General features: G+C 47.8%; 1 protein-coding gene across 6 annotated transcripts in view; it reads right to left on the reverse strand.

Moving 5' to 3' along the window:
- Positions 1–25,176, reverse strand: part of PASD1 (PAS domain containing repressor 1) — a 114,216-nt gene that overhangs the window by 5,459 nt on the left and 83,581 nt on the right. For 2 of the 6 annotated variants that reach the window (XM_037407684.1, XM_037407683.1), the window contains exons 4-21: positions 24,840–24,994; positions 23,967–24,058; positions 22,048–22,137; positions 20,863–20,983; positions 19,547–19,660; positions 18,765–18,883; positions 17,855–17,937; positions 13,994–14,100; positions 11,126–11,273; positions 8,949–9,030; positions 6,933–7,056; positions 6,104–6,213; positions 5,527–5,613; positions 4,456–4,614; positions 3,716–3,919; positions 2,651–2,853; positions 1,768–1,860; positions 1,095–1,302 (exon numbers count right to left, since the gene is read on the reverse strand). In XM_037407684.1, the coding sequence (XP_037263581.1) occupies positions 1,095–1,302; positions 1,768–1,860; positions 2,651–2,853; positions 3,716–3,919; positions 4,456–4,614; positions 5,527–5,613; positions 6,104–6,213; positions 6,933–7,056; positions 8,949–9,030; positions 11,126–11,273; positions 13,994–14,100; positions 17,855–17,937; positions 18,765–18,883; positions 19,547–19,660; positions 20,863–20,983; positions 22,048–22,137; positions 23,967–24,058; positions 24,840–24,994 (2,299 nt within the window). Of the gene's footprint in view, positions 1–1,094; positions 1,303–1,767; positions 1,861–2,650; positions 2,854–3,713; positions 3,920–4,455; positions 4,615–5,526; positions 5,614–6,103; positions 6,214–6,932; positions 7,057–8,948; positions 9,031–11,125; positions 11,274–13,993; positions 14,101–17,854; positions 17,938–18,764; positions 18,884–19,546; positions 19,661–20,862; positions 20,984–22,047; positions 22,138–23,966; positions 24,059–24,839; positions 24,995–25,176 lie in introns of all 6 variants that reach the window. The other 4 variants (XM_037407685.1, XM_037407689.1, XM_037407687.1 and 1 more) reach the window with 4 other exon arrangements.

The raw sequence follows: 25,176 nt of genomic DNA on the forward strand, positions 1-25,176 counted from the left end.
AGCAGTTTGGGATGCTGGTGCTATCAGCACGACCAACAGTGCCTGGGCAGTACAGAGGGGAAGCAGGACCCATCCATCCTACCAGCCCCACAGGGAGCCCAGCAGGAATTAAGACCTCCAAAAGCTACTTGGATGTGAGGCAGAACCTGCAGGACATGCACCGTCCATCTTCCATGGGGAGGCTCTTCAGCCAAGCAATGAAGAGGCTGTAAAGTGACCTTGTCCATGTACCACCTGTGCCCGGTACCCCAAAGACCTGGACTTGCTGGTTTACTCCCACTAAAGGCATTGTAGCACCAAAAGCCTGGTTTTCTGTTGTCCTGGAGCAATCCATCACTCTGCTGTCCATATTGCTAGTCCTCAGGACCTCCGCGCAGCCTGTGAGCACACGTGCCCGAAGCAGGGATAACAAGCAGCTTGTGGACAACGACGATTCGTTTCTCACTCTAAATCCAGTCCTGCTGCATGGCTGCTTTCAGCTGTACCTACTCCTCCTGCTTTCTTTTCTACCATCTTTGCCTGGAGGACTGTAACTCACCTCTGCCAACCAGGCAAGTCTTGCAGAGCATGTTACTAATCATTAGTTTCAACAACTCGCTCCTTGGCAGCCTCACTGGTTTGGCATGCACCGATGAAGTCGTGCTTTGAAAAACCAAAATCACCTCTCCCCGAGAGTGGTGGTGTGAAACAGCTATTTATTAAAAGCAAGCAGTGACAGCAGCTGATAAAACCCCTTGCTATGCTCAGGCATAACAGCAGGGAGGATGTTTTCAAAAGAGCTTCTCCCTTCCCATGGATCACACCGACAGCAACCTTCCCACCAGAGCTCCTCTGGATGACCAGCTGTGTAACAATTGGATATTTCTTTGGGACACTGATAACTGAGTTTCTTGGGAGACATGGCCTTGATTGGGGTGCAGCACCAGCCTGGAAAGACTGAGCACTTGGGTACGTGCTGACACAACAGGGATGGAAGACGTGCAAGTACACTGACCAGGTTTGATGAGCCGGGTGAGCCCCATTTCTTCAAAGAAACCAGCCCAGCCCCAAAGCCACCCCTGTGCACCCTCATAAACCCTTTGCAGTTCCATTACCTGAAGGTAGAGACGGTGCTGCTGAACCTGTTGCTGTGGCCACTGGTGGAGATGAACCGGTGTGTTTGCCTGGTGGGATGTGAAGCTGGTGTGTGGGATCATCAGAGACGGGGAGAAAACGGGTGATGGGGCTGGAGGTCGGACGGTGCTACAGGTAACCGGTTGCATCTGTATTGGGGGAGGTAAGATCTGCTGCTCTGCAACGAATCTGCCATGAGGAGGAAAATAAAGCATGAGAACCCAAACCCAGACCCCCCACCGGAGAGGGTCCTGCAGGAACCAGACTGGCCCAAGGTTTGTCAAACTACGCAGAACCTGGCAAAAGCTGGCCCCAGATCTCCCCCTCCCCATCGAGCATGGCCTAGAACTGCAGAAAATTAAGGGTTTTAAAGCTGTACATCTCCTGCATGACCAATTAGGCATTTTAGGCTTTGCAAAAGCCAGAAAATGGTTAAAAAAATATTTTCCCAAAGCATTTTAGTTACCATAAAGTTCTTTGTAATTAAAATATATTCTCATTACTTTTTCTCCTAACCAGCTGAGCTTTTGTTTCTTTTAAGACTGAGACTGTGTGTGTTTGCATGATAACACACAAGTTTTTCAAAGTAGTTTTCAGTGCCATAAAGCGCCCTGCTAAAACACTGCATGAAAACAAGAGCCAGCAAAGACTCACTTTCCTTGCTGCCTGCCGGCACTGCTCTGCACGGGCTGGCCGCTGCTGTTGGTGGCAGGCATCATGGCTTGGATAGACTGATCCAACAGCATCCTGCAGTGGAATTACAACAGAGGATGGTCAGGGAAGGGAAAGATTCATTCTCCTGACTGTCAGTCTCTAGAAAACAAATCCCTGACAATATTCCCTGAAACCATGCAAACCGTCACCTTGAAAAAAGGCTAATGAGATAGGATGCTTATTATCACCTTGTCTAATGCACTCACAGAGACGAGCTGAAAGTTGTTAAGTCTTTCATGTAAGAAATATGTTTTATAGATGGAGAGACCTCTAGGGTTTTTATCCTGTTTCCCTACACGATATTTTGAAACAGCTGGATCCTGTAGGCAGTGCCTGCAGATACCACCCTGAAAGGTGGTTGAATAGTTTGGGACAGTTGTGTGTGTTTTATACAGTGTTTCCAGCACTGCGTAAAAGCAAAATGGCTTTGCCATGGCACCTGTCCTGGCTGGAGAAAAGACACTCTGGAGCATCAGAGCAAGCAGACACAGCTTTGGGAAAGGCTGTCCCTGCTAGTTTTTCCTGTTCCCTCCCTCTGACAGCAGCAGATGTCCAAAGGTTACTGAGCTACATGGACAATTTGTGGAAATACAGAGAGAAAAGGATTTCAGGCCCCTGAGGGTATGGCACAGCGCACGCAGCACCCTGCTTGCACGCACACTGGGCTCACCACTAACCGAGCTCTCTGCAGGGTGGGACATCCCCATGCCCCTGCTGTGGCACCCAGAAACCACCCCCCTGAGCCCGAGCTCTCCCCGCTGCCCAGGCACTGCTATTTTCTGTCACCAGCATCAGGAGGGTCCCAGCAGGGCTGTGTCGGTACCTGAGGCTCCTGTCCTGGCTGTAGTCAGATGGCGGCTGCCGCTCGCTGCCCTCAGTTGACGTCTGTGCAGCCACTGCAATGGGATGCGCTTGTGAAAACACCATGGGGTTGTTGTAGAGGGGCACCGAAATGCTCGTCTGCCCCGGCAGACAGGTTTGCTGGGCTTGGTTTCCTCTCATTAGGTGCTGCTGCTGCTGCTGCACCTGAAATGAAGACACAGACCCATGTAAGTGTTTAAACCTCCCTAACAGAAAGCTAAAATGACTGCTTTCCAGTATACAGATGGGAAAAGGAGAAGGAGCAGTAAGATGTTCTCCCTGAACACAGCAGTAGGAACAGTGTATCTGTTCAGGACAACCAACCCCTCGGCATTTATTACCCCTGCACGGCAGTGCTGGGATGCCCAGTGGTAGGAGCAGATGGTCTCGTGAAAAAGCAGAGTACAAGGGTAAGGGCATGCAAGCCTTGCGGGAGAAGAGACCAGATTAAGAGGGGAGGAGGAGTCCAAATCCAAAGTCCCCAAGGAAAGCATCCCCTCATCTGTCCTTTAAAGCAGTAGTTTCAGTCTTTTTTGATTTTTTCTTTGTCTTTGATTCTTTCCCAGGGAGATGTGACCATCTATAGAGCTCATTTAGGTCTAGTGATGACAAACCTGTTTTTCAAAGCTGCCTTCCAAGACTTCCAAGTGAGAAGAAAATTAATCTTTTCAAATTATGCCTACTTCCCCACGTTACCAAGTCACAAGTCTCACTTGCTACGAATAAGCATCCTATTGCAGTCGCAAACAGAACCAAATGAGAGCCCAAACCTCCCACTCAGGTGCCCTCCAGACACCAGGACGGCTCCAGCGGTGCCAAGGCTTAATGCTTTAGGCTTCCTGGCTTTTATTTTTTGCAGTTGAATGACATCATTTGCAACTGACTCTTGACACTAATTTCATAATGCCAGCTACGGAGTAAAACCAGCACCGAGGAGATGTGCAGGACCACGGGGAGGGGGGACATGGCAGACAAGTATTTAAGAGCCGGGAAAGGGGACAATGAAGACAACAAAGCAGACGGTGACCTGGGCAGCCGTGCTGCAGGGGTCCCTGAGGAACTGGTGCGGTGACTGCAGGCGGGTGCCGCAGTAGTGCTTGGTCCCCACCGGGCCTTGCTGCTGCGACTTCTTGGCTGTGGTCTGCCTGGGTGTCCCAGGTGGTGGCGGCCTCCGGGGGCTCGGGTGCTGCACGTTGTTGAAGACGATGGGGATCGGCTGCTGCATCAGCATCTTTTATTAAAAGAGACACAAGAGTTGTCGCAGCTTGTAAGGTGGCTGTACTGCCTGAGAGGTACTGTCTTTAGCTCCCAGGCTGTCTCTATCAACATACAGAATGCTACAGCAGCAACATCTCTAAATCCTGGGGCAAAATGAACCATGACTTGTAGAAAAACAAACGTTAGCTTGCACCCAAACATTTATTCAGAGCCACAACTGTTCCAGCTCCATCACGCCTGTTGCATTTTGCAGGAATGGCACTGGGGATCCAGCGGCACTAACCACCCATTGAACCACCAAGCTTTTTGTGCAGGGGGGAAATCTGGATTACCTTGGGATTGTTTTTTTCTAAATAATGAAAATTACTGATTCAATATTAAGCAGATGCTGATGCCACTCACCTCTTGGGACTCACTACTCCCACACCTGAGACCAAACTACCAATTTATCCAGAGCTCATTTTTTTTGCCACTGACAATTTTTGTCGCCTATCTGCATGCTCAAAGGAAAAGCAAATGGTTTGCGGGTTCCCTGGGGGCAGCGGGTACCTGCAGGTTGGAGTCCTGCACTAGCTGGAGCTGCTCCTTGATGACATGGAGCTCCTCCTGCTGCGTCTTGATGTCAGCTTGCAGTATGCGAGTCCTCTCCTCCAGCTGCTCTTTCAGCTGATGCATCATCCCCAGCTGAGTAGGGAAATGGTACACTGGCTGTGGAGAACAGAGAACAAGATCACGGGGTTGGACCAGTCCTGATACTTACATTCACTGAGATGCTGGCTTCAGAAAAATGACTGCTTTTCAGCTTTTGCCATAGAAAATACGATGCTGACAAAAAGCAGCAATGGCATATTTAACCAGAGTACCACTGTACTTCCAGAGCAGTAGCACAAGCAATTCATGTTCGGTGCCTCCCTCCAGGTCTCGGTCTGTTCCATCTCTGCAGACGCAGCGTCCGTGCACAGGACTGCCCTGTCCCTTCAGTGTGGCACCCTGCTAATTCGGGACCACTGGCGTTTTGTGGCAGACACTGCATGCAAACCGTGGCCACACCTCCAGGCTGGGCTTTTCAGTTGTGCTGCTAATTATATTTGCCAAATTGCAGGCCCAACTTAGCTTGTAAACCCACTCTGGGATCCATCCTTCACACCTGCGCTGGCTCCCTTCAATCCCTAGATTGCAGTCCCAATGTTCACTACACTGACCTCAAAGCTCTGCGAGGATGGGCTTCATATGGTTTATGACTCCCACATTTTTATTGTGGTTCTTTTTATCTTTTTCTGGCCCAACTCAACCCTTCCTCCATCAGGGCAAAAAAATTCTTCAGCCTGCAGTTTGTCGCTAGAAATTCAGAGATGAGCCCTCAGCAGCCCCCGACGGTTTTGACAAACGTAAACCTTCTTCTAAGCTATTTTCACGGGTGTCCTACCTGCTCCATCTCCTCGCTGAAGTGGCTGCAATAACTTGGTTGCAGGTAAATCTCAGTAACAGCAAGAGAAAGGGCACTGACACCTTGTCCCCGCGCTGGGACCAGCCAGCAGGTAAGAGCTGTGGACCGGAGCCACCGAGCCTGCCCCAGCTGACTGGCCGTACCAGCGTGTTTAACAAAAATAAATCACGTACCATCACGGCGTGCTGAGAGGGGACTGCCGGCTGAGCCACGGGGTGCTGAGGAAGGTGTTCACCAGGGGCTTGAGGAGTTGCTATGGCCTAGAAATGAAAACTTTGCCTTACTGTAGGTCCATAGCACCTCTAGTGCAGAGCTGGCGTGATACCAGCTCCTGCTGGTGACGAACAATGCAGGGAACCAGACAACTCCACGTGGAGATGTGAGGATGTGTCTGAAGGGAGAATGAGCTCCTGTGTGCCCCCTGCTAATTGCAAATCCTCGGTGTCAGCGTTCATTTTTGGATAAAGGCCATCTTGTGTGTACAAACCCCAAGAAAACCGGGCTTGTGGTGTGAGAAGGCGCCTGGCCCAGAGCAGCAACCCGCACCCCGAGAGGAGGCGGCGGAGGAGCCTCCAGCAGCTCCGCACCGGCTCGGCCGGCCATATTCCCCACAGCCCTGGGAATTCCCATGCTCGGGCCCAGCACACTTCACGGGGGGATCCAGCCCCTCCGAGGGCAAGATCAAGGTTTCTCAAGCTCGTTTCTTTACGGCATCAGAAAGGCTTTTGCTCGCCAGGAGCACCGACTGACCTGGGCGCTGCCAGCTGATGCCAGCCGCAGGGCTGCCTTCTCCGCCTGCCCCGCTGGCACTGATGGCCGGGTGGGAGTGCTGGTGTCCGTGTGCCGCATGGATGACGTGGCTGGAAAAGAGACAGTTTGCTGTGACACGGCAGACCTGTGCCTCCACATCCCAGCCGAGCCCGAACTCCATGATGAGCAGCGACCCCAACGCTGCCAGACTGGGTCCCCAAACTGCCCCTCCGTGGTCCCTCCCGCTCCCTCCCAACTCGTGGGGTCCCCTTCTGATGCTAACACCTTCCCTCCAAGGCTGTCTCCAGATGAGCTCTCCCACTCTCCCCCTGGCAAGTATTTCAGGAATAGCCCCCGACTTGGCCGCTACTCACAGCCCCGCACCCAGACTGTGGTCACCTTGCTGCTGCCCCCAGGGCAGGGCTGGGGGGCACTGGTGGGAGCTGGGAGGAAACAAGGCAGGCAGCCTTCTTCAGCAGGGATTATCATCAGGAACCAAACTACCCCATAATAAAAGTTTTCTAAGTGAGACTGGGGACTCAATCAAATCGCTTCAGCTTAGCAAGTCACCTCCTGTCCCCTGAGCCCCAGCAAACAACCACAGCCCCCAGCTGGTGGCAAACTGGGGGAAAGATGCTCTTGGAATGGCTGTGGAGGAGGCAGCACATGACTGCAGCTCTGCTGTCCTACCGTAACTTGTTACGACACAGCGCATGGCTCCTGGTGCTGAGCACCCCCCTCCCACCCTGGCTCAGTCACTCCCAGCTGAACCCCAGGATTTTGGAGCCCCTCCAGCCCACTCCTTGCCCCCAGCTGGGCTGGCACCTACACGTGGAATCGGAGAGGGCGGTGTGTGAGGAGCGCCGGGAGCTGTGGGATGACAGCGAGACCCCCTCCCGGCTGGCGTCCTGGCTGCTGCCGCACTGCCCCATGTCCAGGTAGCTGCTGTGGCTCTGCAGGGACCAAAGCACAAGGGGTGAGACTGTCAGCAGGAGAGGATGGCACCGGAGGGGACCTCCACCTCCCTGCCTGCTTGTTTGCAGAGAAAAACAACAGGCGGGGTGTGCAGAGGGCCCGCACTGCCGCACAGCACCACCCAGCCCCGGTGCAGTATTCGGTCTGCCCCTCAGTGTTCGCCCCACAGCCTGCAGGTATCCCTCTGCAGACAGGACCCTCAGAATCACACCCCAGGCTCTGGGGCACGGCCACACATTTCTGTCCCGGGACCCTTCTGATGGCAGCAAGTGGCAGTGGAGGGGACGTGCTGTGCATCGGGTGGATGCTGTGGGGATTGCTGCCCATGCCCCACGCTCCGGCATGCCACCCTCCTGCTGTCCTGCCTGCAGAGCCACGTGCAAATGGAAATACACTTTTATAATTAGCTTCCTTCTGCCTGATTCCTTCAGGGATGCCACATTTTGTTGGCTGTGGCACACTGGGGAGCGGTGGCAGAGGTAATGAATGAAGGTGGTGGGAGGGGCTGCCTGGGGAATGGTTTAATTCATTGTAAGGATGGAGAAAGATGGCTGGGAAGGGACATGGAGCAGTGGCTCAGGGACATCAGCAACCTACAGCAAACAGCTCCCAAGGGGGACAGGTACCAGGTGATGCTGAGAGCTGCAACCCCCCTCGCTGCTCCCTGGGTAGCAGTCGCTCCCAGCAGGCTGTCCTGGGCAGGAACCCAGCAGCAGGGGGGAACAGCTACGCCAGCCAATATTAACAGCTTTGGAGCTGTCACACCAGAACGACAGATGCCACCTGGCAGGTGGTTTGTGGCAAAGAGCCTGTAACTGTTGGACAGTAGGAGACTGTTTCACCTGCGGGACGTGGGTGAGCGCCATGGCCATGCCACCACCCATCCCCTGCCTCCCAGGGAGCTCCCCAGCTTCCCACTCCCCTCCAGAAGATCACGCAATGGGAGTGATCGCTCTGCCTCTCCTCCAGCTGTCTGACACCAACAGCTGCAGCTTAAGCTCTGCGGAAAAATATCTCGGCTATCCTGTGGAAAGGGGGAAAAGATGCAGAAGTGTGCTATGGTGGCAGAGAAGCAGCTGTCTGAAAGATGGTCCTCGCTTAAGTGCAAAAGGTCTCTGGGTCTCTGGGACAGCTTCCCCTTATACACCCCGTAAACAGCTTCTATAAAATAACGTCTGAAGAGCAGTGAGGCTAATGGAATGATAATTACACAACAATCCAGTTGAAATTACTTTGATTACTGGTCTCGTTTGTAAACTACTGAGAGAAGAACTTAAAAGTAATTAAAACGACCTTGTTAATTGGGCAGATGGCTGATTCAAGCCACGGAAGTTATTGCTCTGGTCATGACCCTACACTTGACGCGATCCTGCCCAATGGTGTGAAGAGAGCTGAAATCTAGAATAACTGTTCGCCCTTCACTTCCAATCTTCATCTGAGCATCAGTGATGAGCTGGCATTAACAAAATGGGTGCCCTGTGGTCCTGCCCTGCACTCAGGTCCTCGGCGCCTTACCAACGGTGGCAGCACAGCAATCTAGTCTCCAGCTCCAGCTCTGCTTTGCTTCTTTTGAACTGAGGTGGTTTAACCTATGGTTTGCGTAATGGTCTCGGAAAGGTAATGAACAGCAGAACAGTGGCAATGCAGCTGCTGGGTTTGCAGTTTGATGCCTGAACCAAGACAGGCAGTTTAGAGCCATGCAGTGGAAAACTTCTCAGGGTCTGCCTAAGTCATAACCCACCTGAAGGCTTGGAAAGACATGGGAGTAGAGGAGAAGGAGAAGAAAGAACAGATATTTTCCTAAGAGTGGTAAGCAAATAATCAGTTTGGTTTAAACACCTGCTCATTCAACTGTGAAGGGGCATGGTACCTTTAGAGAAGAGGATGCCAGTTCAATTGATGACTCTTCGAGGCCAAGATCTCGCCTCCTTTCAGCTCGAACTTCCGCATAACTAACAAATAAAAATAAATAAATAAATGAGAATCTAGTTTTTCAGTCTGGATATGGTTTACTGTATGGCAGCCACCCTATCGTACAGGTCTCTATAGAGTTTTCACGTTGAGTCACAAGCTTTGCACAACACACACGCTCCTTCAAATACAAGGTGCTTAGAGGAGCATCATCATCCAGCCTTGCAATCAGTGAATAACCGCACGGGCTGCATATCCACAGATTAGAAACCGCAGGGCAGCGTCCCCATCCCACTGCACCCAGGACTGCAGAGCTCATATGATTAATTGCACTAATCATTCCCAGCTCAAAAGTAGACACACCTTTGCAACTTTTGGCCCTGGATGCCTTCAGGCAAAACTAATCTGAAAGCAGAGTGCGCTTGGTTAGTGATGACAAAATGGGTGTCTTTGTCCTCTGTACAATTTTCCTAATAAAGGAGATTCCCATTTTCCACAATGAGGCAGCAGAAATGATCCTACAGCTTCTGTGCAGGTAAAATGCCGTAGCAAATGTACATTCATTTTCTAACCTGCTGATGATCAAGAATCATTTTTTTTGCATGTTGTACGGTAGCTCAGTGAGACCTAAGCCAGCAGCCTGGGGAGGAGGAGGCCAGGCTGCCTTTTTCCAAGGGTACACACGGTGCCGTACAGCATGCCACATCAGGGTTAACATCCCTCACTCCAGTGGAAGCCCTGAACACAAACCAGAATGTGCCTCTAAAAGTGTGTATTTGTTTTCCTTACTACTTTTTTCTTTTACAGAATAGAATATTTACAGTAAACAATGCCACCTGATTCACCATTGGGATAAACTGGAGAGGATGTTTTAAAGACTCTCTGAGTGCTTGTAGATCATGGGCACTGACAGGTGCCAGAATTTAAGGTGCTGAAATGTTAAGGGGCCATAACCTTTGTGGAAGGCAAGAGAAGTTGCTGAACCGAACTCACTTACACAATTGCAGGCAATGAATTTTCCTGAAATCATGTTTCAACTTGTGTGTTTCAATAATCTATTCTAAACCTTAACTATACGAGACAGAATTGAATTTCAAAATCTATTTAGCACTGTATCACTAGGTTTAAGGGGCACTGGAAGCAGAAAGAAGGAACAAGTTCATGCACAATAAATTCAGACCTTAAAACGAAGCTGAATACCCTGAAGGGCAGCAGAAGCAACACAAGTCAGAAGCAATCCCTCTGCTTGACATTTGCTTACGATAACATTTGACACGTAATTTCTATCAGCACGCACAGCTCTAATCACTTACACCTGTTTAGTGGTGTAAGGTATCCTCAGCCTGCATTTCAGAATATAGAGAAGACTCCCAGTTTCCTAGTGTTTGTTCTTCCAGATGTTTGACAAGAAGAAGGAGACCAGAAAAAAAAAATCACAAATTGGCTCCGGACAGTAAGGGAAGATGCAATGAGCAAGTGTTTACTCGAGTTAATAGAGCAAGCCAGTACATCACTATTTTTTCAAGCCCCTCAGTAAATATATTCTCACTCTTAACACCATCTTTTTTGAGCTGACAGTGGTAATCAAGCAGATTCCCCTCCAGAAGGTGCACATCACAGAGCATCCCACATGCGCACCACCTTCCAGCACGGGCAGCTTCCCACTAGGGGGGGATCCTGGGCTGGATTTCAGGTGAGGAATAAGGCTAGCAGGACAGCAGCTAACTTTAAGTCATAAATACTTAAAGCCCTGATCAAAAAATCTTTTTAGGAGATGTGGGATCCCATTTGCGCCCAGAAAGCCACCTGATTCTTAGCAGCTTTAGCTCTTCCTATACCCATGTCATCGCTAGGGATAAAAGGGGATTGAATGTAACATACTGATACACTTGGGCAACAGTGGCTTCCAGGCTTTTGGCCTGGTTGCAAACAAACAAACAAACAAACAAACAAAAAAAACCAGTAATGAAAACACATGTTCCCTGTTATAATAGTTTTATAGAATTAATAGAATTATGTACCATTTCAGTGTGCTATATGCACAGCAAATATTTGGCTAACACAAAACAGAACTAGAAAAAATAATGGATGAGCACACAGGACATACATTGTGAAGGGTTTGGTGCTTGCTCCTACCTAACTACCAGGTGAGTGCAAACGATGAACTCTGGTTTGGAGTTCCACTGGTGGTAGGTGATGTAGTAGTGTGTCTGCAGCCATATCCACTGCTGGCCTTTGGTCAGGAACCGATAGTAACAGGACTTTCCTTTTCCAAACTGCATCACTGTTAAACGAAAAGGACAGCAGTTTACAGCAAACAGAAATGTCACGGTGCAAAGGTGATCAGAAAAAACACTTGGTCCCACCCCCCCTTGCAGTCTGGTACTGCGCTAACATGGCTCTTGCGGCTTTACAAACACGGCAGATGACAGACAACCCTGTACTGAGCTTTTATCTGCTACTGATTCTCAAGAGCTCACTTGGCTCTTTTCAGATCATTCTTACAACTAATAATTGGCACAACTATATAACTAACTATATTCTCATAACTTATTCGGGGCCTCTTCTGAAATAAGCATAGAGAACATTAATTAAACAAAGGATTGGCCTTTCACAAGTACATGAGAATGCACTTCAAAGACCGGGGGCTTGCAGTCAGGGATCCTTACAATGGCGCAAAACAATAAGATAGTGGAGTTTTAGCAGTTTAACTGAGACTTTTCTTCTGAGAGATGACCTAAATACACCAGACCTGGTATGTATTATCAGGGTTTGTCCAGAAAAATCTCAAGTGGTGTAATACAAGTGGAAAATAATGAGGGCAACTACATTAAATAACCACATTAATTGTTCCTAGACTGCTGGGAGTACAAAACTTAAAATACCCATAATTAATGCAAAGTAAAACACAAGTGTGGTTTAAGCAAACCCATCTCACTTCACAGTAGGCAAGATGCCTGCCCAGAGTGGTCAACCTGATGAACAGGAACTTATCAAGCCACATTAACCCAAGTATTTTCACTCACCTGCACACCTCTACACCTCTACTTTGTTAAATATCAGGACTAAATTCTTTAGTGATCTCATTAACAGTGATGAGCTTTAGAAGAAGCACCTGGCAAAGGTCTTCTGGCTAACACACCATGCTGGGGATCACTCGGCTACTAGTCCTGGCAGAGATTTCCTGAAACAACTTCTGTAAGTCACTTTGTCAGCACCTTATTTTGTCTCCCTGCATGGTAAGATTGAAAGATCCTTTCCTTCAAGTGTGTTGTGCAAAGTACTCTCTTAATATGGAAGAGGAGATCCATGGCCAGCAGAGAGGTAGAACATAAACCACTAAATAGATTCTCTGCTGAATGATCTGCCCCCACTCTCAATACAGTCAGCATTTACGTCAAACACACATATTACCAAAAAGACGTTGTCTGGTTAAGGAGCTTGCTTCTGTTTGAATGGTTTTTTAAGCAAAACATAGCACCAAAAGTACTGTACTTGACAGCAATTAAAATATTCCTTTAATATTCCTGTCTACATGCTTGCTGCACTTGACACAGCTGGCGCCTAACCCCTTGCCCAGCTTGCTCCGTGTGCTCCGCCGGGCAGCTCGCTCCCCCGCTGCCTCTTTCGTACCGGGGCTTTGCCTTCACAGGGCAGAAAAGCAGGGAGGTGGGGTGGGGAAACTCGACATTCAGAGGCGAAGGCGGTATTTTCTCCGTTCACTACTAGGTCCCTTAACATCCTGTATATGTAAGGGGTAGAGGGTATGTGGTAGAGATGGGGGTGGTTCGCGACTCAAGAGATGAAGCAGCTTGTCTGGCTCCAGCGTGCTGGCGGGCTGGGGGGCTTCTTGATGTCCCTGCATCACGCTGCTCTCCTTCTCAGAGCATCCCCCTTCCTCCACTCTCTGGGGTGTCTTTATCTCCTTTTGACAAAACACTCTCAAACAGAGAGAGCAGAGAGACAGAGTTTTTGCCCAACAGGAAACCTGTAAGTAGTATTTCTTGGCCAAGTATCTGATTACCTAGATGCATTTTACAAAGTGCGTAGTTTTCATTCCAGCGCTTGGCAATGCAACCCAGCTGGAGGACAGACCCAGTTTTGGCTCAGTATCTCAGTCTTAAGTGCATGTAGTAGAACAGAAAAACACTGTCTCAGGGATAAAGCATCTCACATGCTCATCTGGTAGGAACACCACACCGATCACTAGTAGACCACGTCTGCTGCCACCTTTTGCTGTTCCTCACATCAGCTCCAGCCTTCAGCAGGACACGGTTCTTCAGCAGCAGGCTGCAGCACTCATGCTAGGCGCTCCTTCTGACCTGGGTCCTCCTGGGCTCCTCCAGGTCACAGTATTTCACCTTGCACAAAGATGAACTTCATGGACGTTCTCTGGTGTTCACACCTCAGCCTGAACTGGACTTTTCTACTTTACTTTCAGTTTGGCCAAAAATGAGCCATCTTCACCCACAGAGAATCTGTATTCAGTACTTTTGCATTTAAAAAAACAAGAGTCTGAATCTCCAGAAGTGTTTTACTAGTAGTAAGTGAGGTTCACAACATCTAATTGCACGGGCAGGCGATCCAAATGGTGCTTTCAGAAGGCATTTTGGTGAGCTGGCTCTGGAGCCCAGGGGAACAGCAAGACCCCATGAACTGTGACAGTCAACAAAACTGCCAGGGTTTGGGGCTGCCCTCAGGAACCGGGAGCAGCGGGTGGAAAGTTCTGACTTCCCACCTATTCATCTCATTTCATTCTCAGCCAACCTGGGCTCAGACAGGGTATCTGCCGATTTGGGAAACCTGCACAAACAGTTACTGGTCTGAGTGAATTCTGCAGGGATTCAACCTCCCGGGTAAGCACCAGCTAGAGCAGTTTGTCACGGGAAGAGAGAATTCCCTCGTGCCCCAGATGAAGATACCTTCTGCGACAACAGTAAAAGGTTTTGCACAAGTGACAAATGAGATCAAGGACAGGCACACTGCAGAAGGAGAGCAACTTACAGTGTTCATGGCACCTAGCAAGAAGCTCCAGGTCATCTGCGTGGTAGTAATCATACCCTGACGTTCCCAGAACCTCAAAGGGTAAATATCCTATAATAGGTGGAGCCCTAGAAGGGAAGCAAAGGGCAGGGAGTGAGCACAAAACCTGATGCTCTGACATCCTGGCAGATACACTGCGATACTAGCAAACAAAACCAGCTCATACATTCACTTGGCAGGAAAATCAGGAGCAGATCTTCATATAAGCAGTGACGTATTTTCATACACCAGCAAAAGAAAAAAAAAAAAAACAAACCACCACCAAAAAAACCAAACCAGCAAGGGAGAGGTAAAAAATGAGAAAATGAAAAGGTGTGTGTTTACTGTTTCATAGCCTATTCATTATGTGGGTGTAGAGAAAGGCATGTACGTACGCAAGTGACTCAATTCATTAAGCATGCTTGTGAGACACACAGCTTGAGAAACGCTATGGCTGTTAATGTGCATAATAACTCAGAGCTCGAGTAAAATTATCCAGTAGGTTGGATGTAAATGTCATCTGGGTAGTAACTGTAGAAGAAAGAGTAAGTGGGAAGCTGCAATGTGTGTCAGGACCAGCCTGGGTACAAGAAAAAGTAATTGTTCCCATGGAAAAGCTTGGGAAATGATAACAAAAAAAAATAAAATTTCTATGCTGGTAGTAAAGATAAGAATAGGCATGGGGCTGATTTTAAGGGCTGTTATTTCTATGGTAGGTAGAGAAGGAATTGCTGAAGTATTTAGATAGGCACATTGCAATGACTTACATCACTATTCTGCTGTCAATTCCAGATTTTCCATTTTCTAGGCAAAATATGAGATTATTATTTTTTTTTAGGTAGGTGTCCTAACAACACTGAGCTTCTGCACAGCCTTCACTGAAGCCTAACATCTTATGATCATGAAACAGCACTTAAAACATGAGGCAGACCCCACTATTTTTTCCTATGCTCCCTGTACCGACATGCCACCTTCTGTCCCCTGGCACTCAAGTACACTCCTGCTTGCAGGAATTCAAGCAGGGCACTCACTTGGCGAGGCAGGACCTGCGCTAGTCTGGCTCCACCTATTTGTTTTGGCTACTGGATGTGCTGATAGCATGAGGCTCACCTGCCAGGTTCCGTGTGTTCCTCGGGAATAAGCCCTCGGTGTGTGAGTGACACGGTTAATGATTCAAAGCCGGGGCAGGCTGAAGGCGTCACTGCCTACCAGGAGTGCCCTTCGTTCCATGTGTCGAGTGACCCTCTTAAGGAAGGTGAATGCCATACAGCGGCCAAGAATATGAGCAAAAAAATATTTAATTAAGGAAGGTGAATGCCATAAAGTGGCCAAGAATATAAGCAAAAAATTACTTAAGTGTAAATACATCTCGTTTGGATGGATCGGTCTTGGGTCTTCTGGATATTGACGTGGGAAGTTCTCCTGTCTTGGTTGAGCAACCCAGCTCCACATTTATACTCTTGAGAGATGTGATGGGCATAGATTATTCAGCTAAGGAGAGCCCAGACGGGTGTATAACCGCCCTCTGCCCCACGACTGCAGGCAGTCTGGCACCAAATGGGAAAAGGGGGAAAAGGAAGGACAGCCAGGGATCCGCTCAGCAGCAGCCCAGGAGGATCAAGGTCTGAGCAGGAGCTCCCGAACCCTGGCACAAGGGCTGGCTGCAAGAGCCACCCCTCCACGCTCTCACACAGTGCCCTTAGTACACAGTGGGCTCCACCACAATATAGCTTTATTCAGTCAAATAACTTTTCAGAGCACTGTGTTCTTTTTCCTCATCTGACCCAGATTTCTCTTATTGATGATAATACGTGTATTTATTAAAGTATCCTTCCTTGCCGTCTCTTTGGCTGAATGTGCCAGTGTCTCTCCTATCTTTAATGACATGCTTATATTCAAGACAATAATGTCTTTCAGATGCACATCAGATAAGCATTTAAGCTGATGAGGAAAGCATTATGCTTTCCTGACTTTTGCCAGAATTCTTTAAATGAGAAAGCAACCGCAAAATGCTCCTCGTCTGTCATTTGACAAGGAGCTGCCTTGCTCTGGCACACCGGGCACTTCTAAATGGTTCTGCAAGTGCCAGCCTTGAGGCTCGCTGTGCAAACGGGAACACACAGTCTTCAGCCTTTCAAGTGCTGTCTTTCAATAAATGAAATGGAAAAATAGGGAGAGGACCACAGCGCAGTAGAGAAATAGTTATCAAAGTTGACAGGTTTTTCTTCCTCTACACATATTTACATGTAGACTCAGAATGCAGATTTTTCCTGGTTTTCTAATGTTTATCCAGACCTATGGGGTGCTGTCTGCATTATCTGTCCCAACTCTAATTTACGTTGTGGTCACGCTAGCAAAGGTCCTGATTCCAGCTGGTGCTGGGCACCCTCTGCCCCCGCTGCTGGCACACCTCAGCGTCAGGCGGCGTCAGCCCACACAAGTAAGCAAGAAACAGCAAAACACCCGACAACATTTCGCAGCATCCTGCAGACTGCACCGGAGAGAGGTCTGAACCGGCGATTAAACGAGACGACCCACACGATCCTCATTCTTGAGTCGGGGCTCACTGCTTGCATCTGGGCTGTCACAAACTCTGCCTCAGCATCTGCACCAGCTACATTTACTCTCAGTAACAATAGTTTCCTCCACGGGGATATCAGTGGGACTGAAGTGGCTGCAAATACCCAGCACAGAGAGATTCCTCTCTGAGTCATAACCCAGATTCATCAAAAGACTCTTTGATAGATTTCAAAGCAGCTCTCGCTCACCTTATTCACAGGAGCTGCTGGGACACAGCCCTTTGGAAAACCAGCTCACTTCATCAGACAGCGATGCAAGGGCTTAGGGTTCTTTTACGAATCTTAAAATTAATCACCTGATTCCGAAACTGTGCGTTATTGCTAACAAAGTCACTCCAGCAAGATCTCGACCACATGAACAGTAAGTCCCAATCCACACAGCATTAGCCGCAGGGCTGTCTCAGGGTCAGCTCCTCCATGCCTCAAGGTAGGATGTGTGACGTACACATCTTGTTTACTATATAAATGCAAGTTATTACTAATTTATATTTGCACTCTCTCTTTTCTTGCTCGAAATGTGCAGATGCTATATTGGTCTTTTCCTCCCAGATATTTTTTTCCCCTACAGCCTTATTTATTAGTCTCCTGTTTCCAATAATGACTACCTTTGCACAGCTCGCAAAGGGAGGAATAATTGAAAGGGTAGGATTTTGCAATGTGCTTATGCATACATGTCAAATACAGAGAAGTCAAAGAGTGAACAAAAACCTCCAGCTTCTTTTGAAGAAAATGAATCCTATATTAATCAGCTTAATAAATAAAGTGGTTCCAGTCTGTTTCATTTACCAAGCTGAATCTCAGCCCATCGCACGGCATTGTCAAAAACAAATCTGCAATTAAATAATCTAATCCACTGCTTTTCTTTCAGTTTTATAAATTCCATAATTTCTCAAGGTGAAAATCAAAAGTTTATTGAAATGGCAAAAGATTTAGAAGGTTTCCTAGAAGCTGTGGCTGGAAAACACAGGAGCTAAACTAATACAGGGAACAGGACCCACACTTCTCAGTTTCAATGTCTTAATAGCTTGGTGGAGTTAAGACACTTTTCTACACATTTTTCCACCATTTTATATGGTTTCTCACTTGTCTAAAACATGGAAAAGAGGCATTAAAGGATGCCTAGTAAGTAAGTTCAGAGCACTGTTACTTACTTGCATTTAATTAGAGCTATTGTGCTTGGGATCTTAGGCAATAGCTACACAAAGTTTTCAATTTTTACATGACAGTTTGTTTATTCTTCAGTGACTAAACCCAAATTTCTCACCTGTGGTCCAAGAATAAAAACTTCCATTCCAAACTATGCCTCGATGTAAATTCTTCGCATGGCTCTTCAACATTGCAGAGCTCCTGCAAAACAGTTGGCACATTGAGACGTTTTATTCTGTGAAATGACAAAAGGAGCCCTTGATTGAGGACCAAGGATGCACCTTCTTGTTATAATGAACCCTAGCACAATATGTATTTTTTAAAAAAAATTAATTGTAAAGTACTTGACTTATTTTCCTCTAAGGAACGTATAAGCCTTGTTTTATAGATGCATAAACTGATGAAAAGTGGCTAAATAATTTAGACTGGACTGAATTTCAGAGCTAGGATTAACAGTCCGAGCGCCTCATCTCGCAGTCTGTAGGCAAAGTTCCCCAGCTTTTTGCAGATGTTCCTATCTGAGGATGGATGACAGTCCCAGCTCCAGCCCCAAACTGAGCTGGCTAATGCTCTCTTCAGCAAGGGGCACCTGTGGCCGTTATCCCTGTTACTGCGCCGTGCCACAGGGTGCTTACAGACCAGCACAACACGTCCACGAAACATGGGATTTCAAGATGTGGGTGGTCTTACATAAAGGTGTGGTGGGATGTATTTCTTTAAAGGCTGCAACGTTCCAAGCAGTTTAGCTGGTCACCATGCAGAGGCGCGTCGGGCACCCCATCACACGACCACCTCCTCTCAAAAGCAACTCCCACTTTACATCTTGTCCTTCCAAAATGCGTGTCATCTCCCACTCCCCAAATGCAGCAGCGGCCTCTCTCCTTCACCAACCCCCGGCACAAACCATCGGTGCTGCTGAATCCCCTTGCACCAGCCCAGCCCGTGGCGCACGGTACCGGTGGCAGCTCCACCACTGCGCACCAGCCGACCCCCGCGCAACAGGGAGGAGGCAGTGGCAGAGCTCTCACCTTTAAGAACTGTGGTGTGACGAGACGAACAGTGGCTACGAGGCAAATCTGCTCTTCCGTGGCTGACCTGAAAGCTCGTGCAATAGCTGACTCAAAGCCATTACAGGAGGGTGTAGGCACTAGACACAACCAGACAGTTTATTTAAGAAGAAGAGGAAGGAGAGTTTTCTTTTCATGTTAAGACAGGTATGACGGCTGATGAAACCCAAGCAACAAACTCCTCCTACCCACAAGGTGATGCCACGCTGATACATGCTGATGTTATTCAAAGCATGACCCTTTAGGGTCCGAGTTAAACAGCTGTAACCAGCTACCCCTGGCTTGCAGGGAAGCTTCGTAAGACAGCTCACACTGTGCAGCTACAGTCTCCGTGTCAGCCCTCCTCCAGCTCAACATTTGCAAGATTCAAGATTTTACAGGTTTCTCAAACAATTTGTTCTTTAAAAAGTGCCATTGGATTGCCATGCGTGAAGCAGAATAGCATATTTTACTGGTTATTTGACTAAGTAGGCTGCTTTACAATTGGCAGGGGTCAAATAGAGGTAGGATCAATCTGTTACCGCTTCTTTAATCACAGCACACAGAAGAGTGCACTCTTCTGACCCGAAGCCTCCCCACCACTTCTATATGGAAAATATCTCCAACTTATCCACAGCTCATTCCATCCCTGCTGGTTACAGGGCACTTTTCAGCTGAAACCAGGCCTTTAGGAGGCTCCAGATCAACGCACGATTTAAAGGAGAGAGGCAGAGAGGTAAAGGTAGGCTGGAGCAGTAACTTACCATGAGTAAAATATTTAAAATCCACTACAAATTTCACATATTCATACATCAGGGGTTCATTTGGATCTAAGCTGCCTCTTGCTAAATGGCAGCAAAACTCTATTTGTTTTTCCACTGAAATGAGAGAAAGAAAGGGAGACATACACAGTGTTACTGCACATCTGCACTTCAGCACACTCCATCTATTGAGTCTCTCTAGGTGCTTATACCAACCAACCCTGCTGCTGGGGTGTCGGAGCACACCCTGCTGCTATGCCCTTGATACCCAAAAGTAAACATAGAACTGCTAGGAGCAACGATCAGCTGGTTCTGCTTAAGGAAATGCATTCTTATCCTTTCTCCCACAGCTTTGCAGCTACCCCACTGCACGGGGCGTGAAGCCCTGGCAGTATCGGTCTGCAGTATTTTCCCCTGACTCCACGCATGCAGGATTCCATGCGAAGCTGCTAGGTGATGCTGCAGCACTCTGTGCTGGCACCACTCGTTAGGACTCAGATCCAAAGGCCTCTGAAGTCCCCCCCTAAGCTTCTTCATTAACGGCAGAGGGCACAGCGCCAAGCTCTTATTCGGTTTTCTGCCTGAGGTCTGAACTCCGTGTTAGACCATGTGGTCTTCAGCCGGAGGGAAACCAGCCCCAGGGCAGAGCACCAGCACGAGGGCTGCCCGGTTCCCATTGACACTTGTGGGGCAGAAGAGAGGGGAGGCTAGCACTCGGCCACAGCAAATCCACTGGGAAAGGAGGGTCCTAACACAGGCTTGGTGAAACGTGAGCATTGGGAAGACGCTGCTTCCCACTCCAGTGCTGGAGATCTTTTCTGGGGGAAAGGGACATTTTGGGGGTGGGTGGCAGCCGGCAGTAGAGATCCAGCTGGACTGTTCAGATAGGAAGGCTGTTGATTAAATTACATGTAGGGTTTCCCAGGTCTCCTGAGACATGCAAGCTTCCTAAGGAACAAAGACTCTGCCAAACCCTTCAGGATTTCTCCTACCCTTTTTCCTTCCCCCAAGCCCCTCACTCCTTCCACAGGCTCAGTTCAGCATCCTGCCCTGGCAAAAACACCTAATGAGGGCAACTTCAGCGTCCCAGGGTGCAAAGCGGACAGTAAAGCAAAGACCATCCAAATCAAAGACCAAGTACTGGAAGCATGTAGGAACATCATCTAATGTGCTGCATGAAAAACCCAAAATATTAACTGCGGCAAAACCAAAGTGGCAGGCAGGAGAATGAAATAGCTGGAGAGCCCTGTGCACACTCCCCTGGGAGCTGTTTGCCTTTGGCAAATTTCCCTGACCAACAAGACAAGAGCAGAGCTTACCGTTTAGAAAATCAGCTGCAACAGGATCTGTCATGAGCACATGCGGAGAAAGGAGCTTGTACACCTCGCTCTGCTCCCGCTCAGGCAGAAAGTTTAATATATTTTGGTCCACCAAATCTGACTGATACAAAAGAATGCTTTGTCATGTTCAGCATTACAGCCTGACACAACCACACACTTTTTCATCACACAACAGAGCACAGACGCTGCCGGTCTAGCACGGATGCTTAAGACAAGGAAGCCCAGTTAATCTGCAGATCTAGGATCAGAATATAGGATCTAGGGCAGAGTATAACCCTTGGGTTATTTTACCTTGGGGTTCCTATCTATTTGCAAAAGGCTGAATGGGTCCCAGAGGCTGCCCTTCAGTTCAGCCAGATGCAAGCTGGAGAAGAAACTGGTACCACAGGAATACAACGTGATGAGAAGTATCACATCAAAGCGAAAATTTGAAACATCCCTTCAGAAGCACAACACAGAAGTGCGAGGGCTCCTCCTCACATCCTCCATTTGTCTTCTAGACTGAACATCTGGCAAAATCAGCTCAACCTGCAAGCGTTTCAGTGCTGATCAACCCACACATCCTGACTGAAGGGGTTCTACCAAAATGTCAGCATGTATTTGTTTCTTTGCACACCAGCATATTCAGCCAGGTTAACTGCATGCTGAAATTTGCCCTCATAAAGCATCACTGGTGCCTCAGGCTTGGCACCAGATAAAAACAAAAAATGCTTTTGAAGGGCTAGCAGAAATTTCTGCACCCAACAGCTAACTCTGAGGCCACATACTTGTTACGGAAGACCGTAAGCTCAAAATAGAAACACTCAATGTCATTAGAAAAGCATAGATTCAGCCCTGAAATAATCTTTAAATTATCTGAGAAGAGCTTCAGCATGCACAGATTTCACAAGCATGAGATTTTCCATATACCTAGTGGGATAAATACCACCCAGGCCATCCTTCCGATGTGCAGCCAAGTGATGAGCTACGAGTACAGTGATTTTGCATAGGGTTTATTTTTTAGCTAACTCACAGACCCCGACAGAGCTTAAGAAACTCCCTAACAGTTTGTTGGTTTATCCCCCACCCACAGTCAGTTGCCTCTTTGGCTGGTCAAACCCAACCCCCAGCCCTGCGTTAAGGCAGGGGAACAATTCTTCAACACATTGCACTCTCAGAACTTACCGGTAAGTGTCCGAGCAGAGATGAAACACTGTCAGATACATAAATAATAATCCCATCAGTGGTAAGAGCAATGAGAAAGCCATCTAGTGCCTAACGATGAAAGGCAGGCAAAAAAAAGAAAAAAAAATTATGCAAGGGACCAACTTAAAGTATAAACGGCCAATTTATTCTTTGTGATTCTTCTAACAGCCTAAAACTAACATATATCAATTATGGAAATGATACTTCAGTGTGGAAAAATAAAAATTACACATACTGTCTAATTCAACATTCTTCTTATATTATTTGCTCATTAATATTGAATTGACTTGTATTTTTCACCCAGTGAGTGTTTATTTAACATGAAGCAAGACAGTGGTGATAAGAATTTCTACACCCACACAATCCTACTGACTTCAGTCACTTCATTATGTGTTCTGAATTACACAATAGTTAACCAATTCGGTGTGTAAGGAGATGTTAGATATCATCATGGCAAACCCAGCACTGTGGATGGATGGATAGGCAGAGAGAGAAAAAATATACAGTGCTGTATTTTTAGAAATTTATGGACAATACAGACAAGATTTAAAGCCTTATTTATTCTGCTTAAAGCTCTCATTTGTTAGGCTACTGACACAACAATTTTAAAGCCTGTTTTGTGACAATTTTAAAGCCTGTTTTGTTTCCCCTTTCTTTTTCACAACGGTTTCTGTCCCGGAGTCAAAGTTCTCTGTCCCGGAGTCAAAGTTCTCTGTCCCTTTTAAGTCACAGCACGTGCTTTCCTCTTCGGGTGTTCTCCCTGTTCTTCACATCTCGTACCACTGACCCAGTGTCTGTCCCTATTCTTCTCTAACACTTACCAAGATCTGGGAGGTTTAATCTCTAGACAGCACCATGCATAAAGCCAGCTCTTCTAACGGCATGGTTAGGCTGCTCTGCAGCTCTGGAGGGAGCCAACAATGCAGCATTGCCCATCTCCCCCACCTCACCGTCATACTTTGCTGAAAAAAAGCCCTCTCTGGAAAAAAACACTGATTTTAAGTAAGCTGGCCAACAGCCCAACATAGTCCAGCAAGCCAACAGTTATTAAAGGGCTCTCTCTCCCTCCCCCCCTCACTCTTCTAAGGGGGGAATTTGTTTTGGTTCAGCTGGAACAAACTAGCTTGTTTGGTGAGAGAAATTCCCAGAAAAAATGAACATACTTTTCCAGGGAGGTGAGTCACGACATCCTGATGAAAAGGAATAACTAAGACACTGCAGCACCTCCCAGCTCAGCCCAGCATACACCCTTATTTTGGTGGGGCAAAGAGCAACGGCTGCCCACGCAGGGCAGGAGATGTCCTCGTCAGAGCAGCGTGCAGCACAAACCCAAAGCCACGTCCATAAGAAAGGAAAACTGTAGGCTCGTGGGGTGCTTCTTGATCAGCTAAGCATTTTAGAGGTGACAGTATCAGAGCTGCTCTCCTGGATGCACTTAAAGACAATCCAAGCAAAAGATACAGCGTTCCCATCACACGTGCAGCACTGCAGACTGAGCAGCAGCAAGGTAAACGCTGCCTGGCTGGGGGATGTGGGAGGCAGAGAGCTGCTCTGCTTTATTTCAGGTCCTTTCAAGTTTTTGCTGAAACTGCTAGCTCTAGTGGCTCTTCTGAGGACAATTCTCTTTTTCCTCTCTCACCAGGCCAAATCTGGGCCAAAATGGTCTTCATTCCTAAATGAAAAGCTGTTTATCTTTAAAGGGAAGCAACCATGTTTTTAATTCTGGGTCAGCAAAGCATTTAGCACAACACTGGTCTCTGTCAGGTTTGTATTACATGTGCCAGCAAAGTAGAAATCATTAACATTGGGACCGACAGGTGAAAAGGAACTATATCTCTGAACTACTCCAATGAACTGATTACTTCTCACTAATCTATGCAGCTTTAATTTCTTCTTACCTCTAACATCAACTGGGTGAACTCCTCGTTGCTAAGAAATGAAGGCTTCCAGTCTTGTCTAATCTCACAGGCTTCTGTCTGTGCTGTGATTTCTTAAAGAGAAAACATCAAAAAAGCAACATGACTCATGCTAGTTGAATTTTTTTTTTTCATTTTCAAGTAACACTAGATTTCTTTTAAGAGGCTTTCAGAGGAATCATCCTCAGATCATTCTCCACACAAAGCCTTCTTGTATGCAACAGTCATTTTCTATCCCATCACAACACAAATGCACTAGAAATCAAGAAAAGGAAGAAGAGGCATTTTGGGTGGTCTGAAGAAATCCTCCAAAAATTAAGGTCAGTGGGCTAATTTCAGAGTAGCTGAGCATCACTGTGAGCAGAGGGTGTCTGCACCCCTGGAGCTGTTTCAGGAAGGCTCATGGTAGTGCTCAGGCAGCCGGACAGGCTGCACCAGCCACCTCCTACCCCTGGAGACCTGGGAACAGGGCACAGAGCCCCCTTTCCCCTGGCTTTCCCAGTGCGTACTGTTCCTCAGATCTCCTCCATCGGGCTCTGTCTGAGAGCATGTAAACATGCCAGGGGATGGGGAGGCCAGCGAGGGACACGGAGTGAAGCCACTACATTAAAAAGCACGTAGCGCTGCATCTTTTCAAGCATATCTGCGTTTAAGCGATCAGCACTGTATTCAAACCCAGCTTGTTTCCCAAGGCCAACTGCTGTGCCTTATTCTGCCCCTCACTTCGGCTCAAGTCCTCTCCGGAGGTCTTAGATGCTTGGGAAAAACAATTTTCATCTTCTGAGTGGAACCCGGCTGCTGGGCAGATGGCAGAGCCAGGGCCTTCAACAGGGGCAGCCCAGCACCCTCCAGTACCTTTCTGTTTCTGTAAGAAGTCAATGGTCCTCTGCAGTATTGTGGACTTGTCCATCTTGAGAGGGTGACCGTGGCCCTGCAGCATCGTGCAAAGCTCTTTAATGAGGACATTGAACTGGTCTCTCCTTTTCTTTTCAGATTTGTTGCGTGATGCCCTGGGTGACAGAAACATAAATGCCACTAAGTAAAACAACCGACCCAGGGAGAGGTACATGGTCCTGCCCCAGCAAAACACTTTAAAGGTACGAATCTAAACTCTGCTGGGACTACTCATTCCTTTAGAACAGGCTTGGGTGTGAGTGCCTTGCTGGTGCTCAGAGCCTTGCAGCAGAACTGA

This window comes from Falco rusticolus, chromosome 14 (assembly GCF_015220075.1).
Source record: "Falco rusticolus isolate bFalRus1 chromosome 14, bFalRus1.pri, whole genome shotgun sequence".
In the NCBI taxonomy this organism is placed as follows: domain Eukaryota; kingdom Metazoa; phylum Chordata; class Aves; order Falconiformes; family Falconidae; genus Falco; species Falco rusticolus.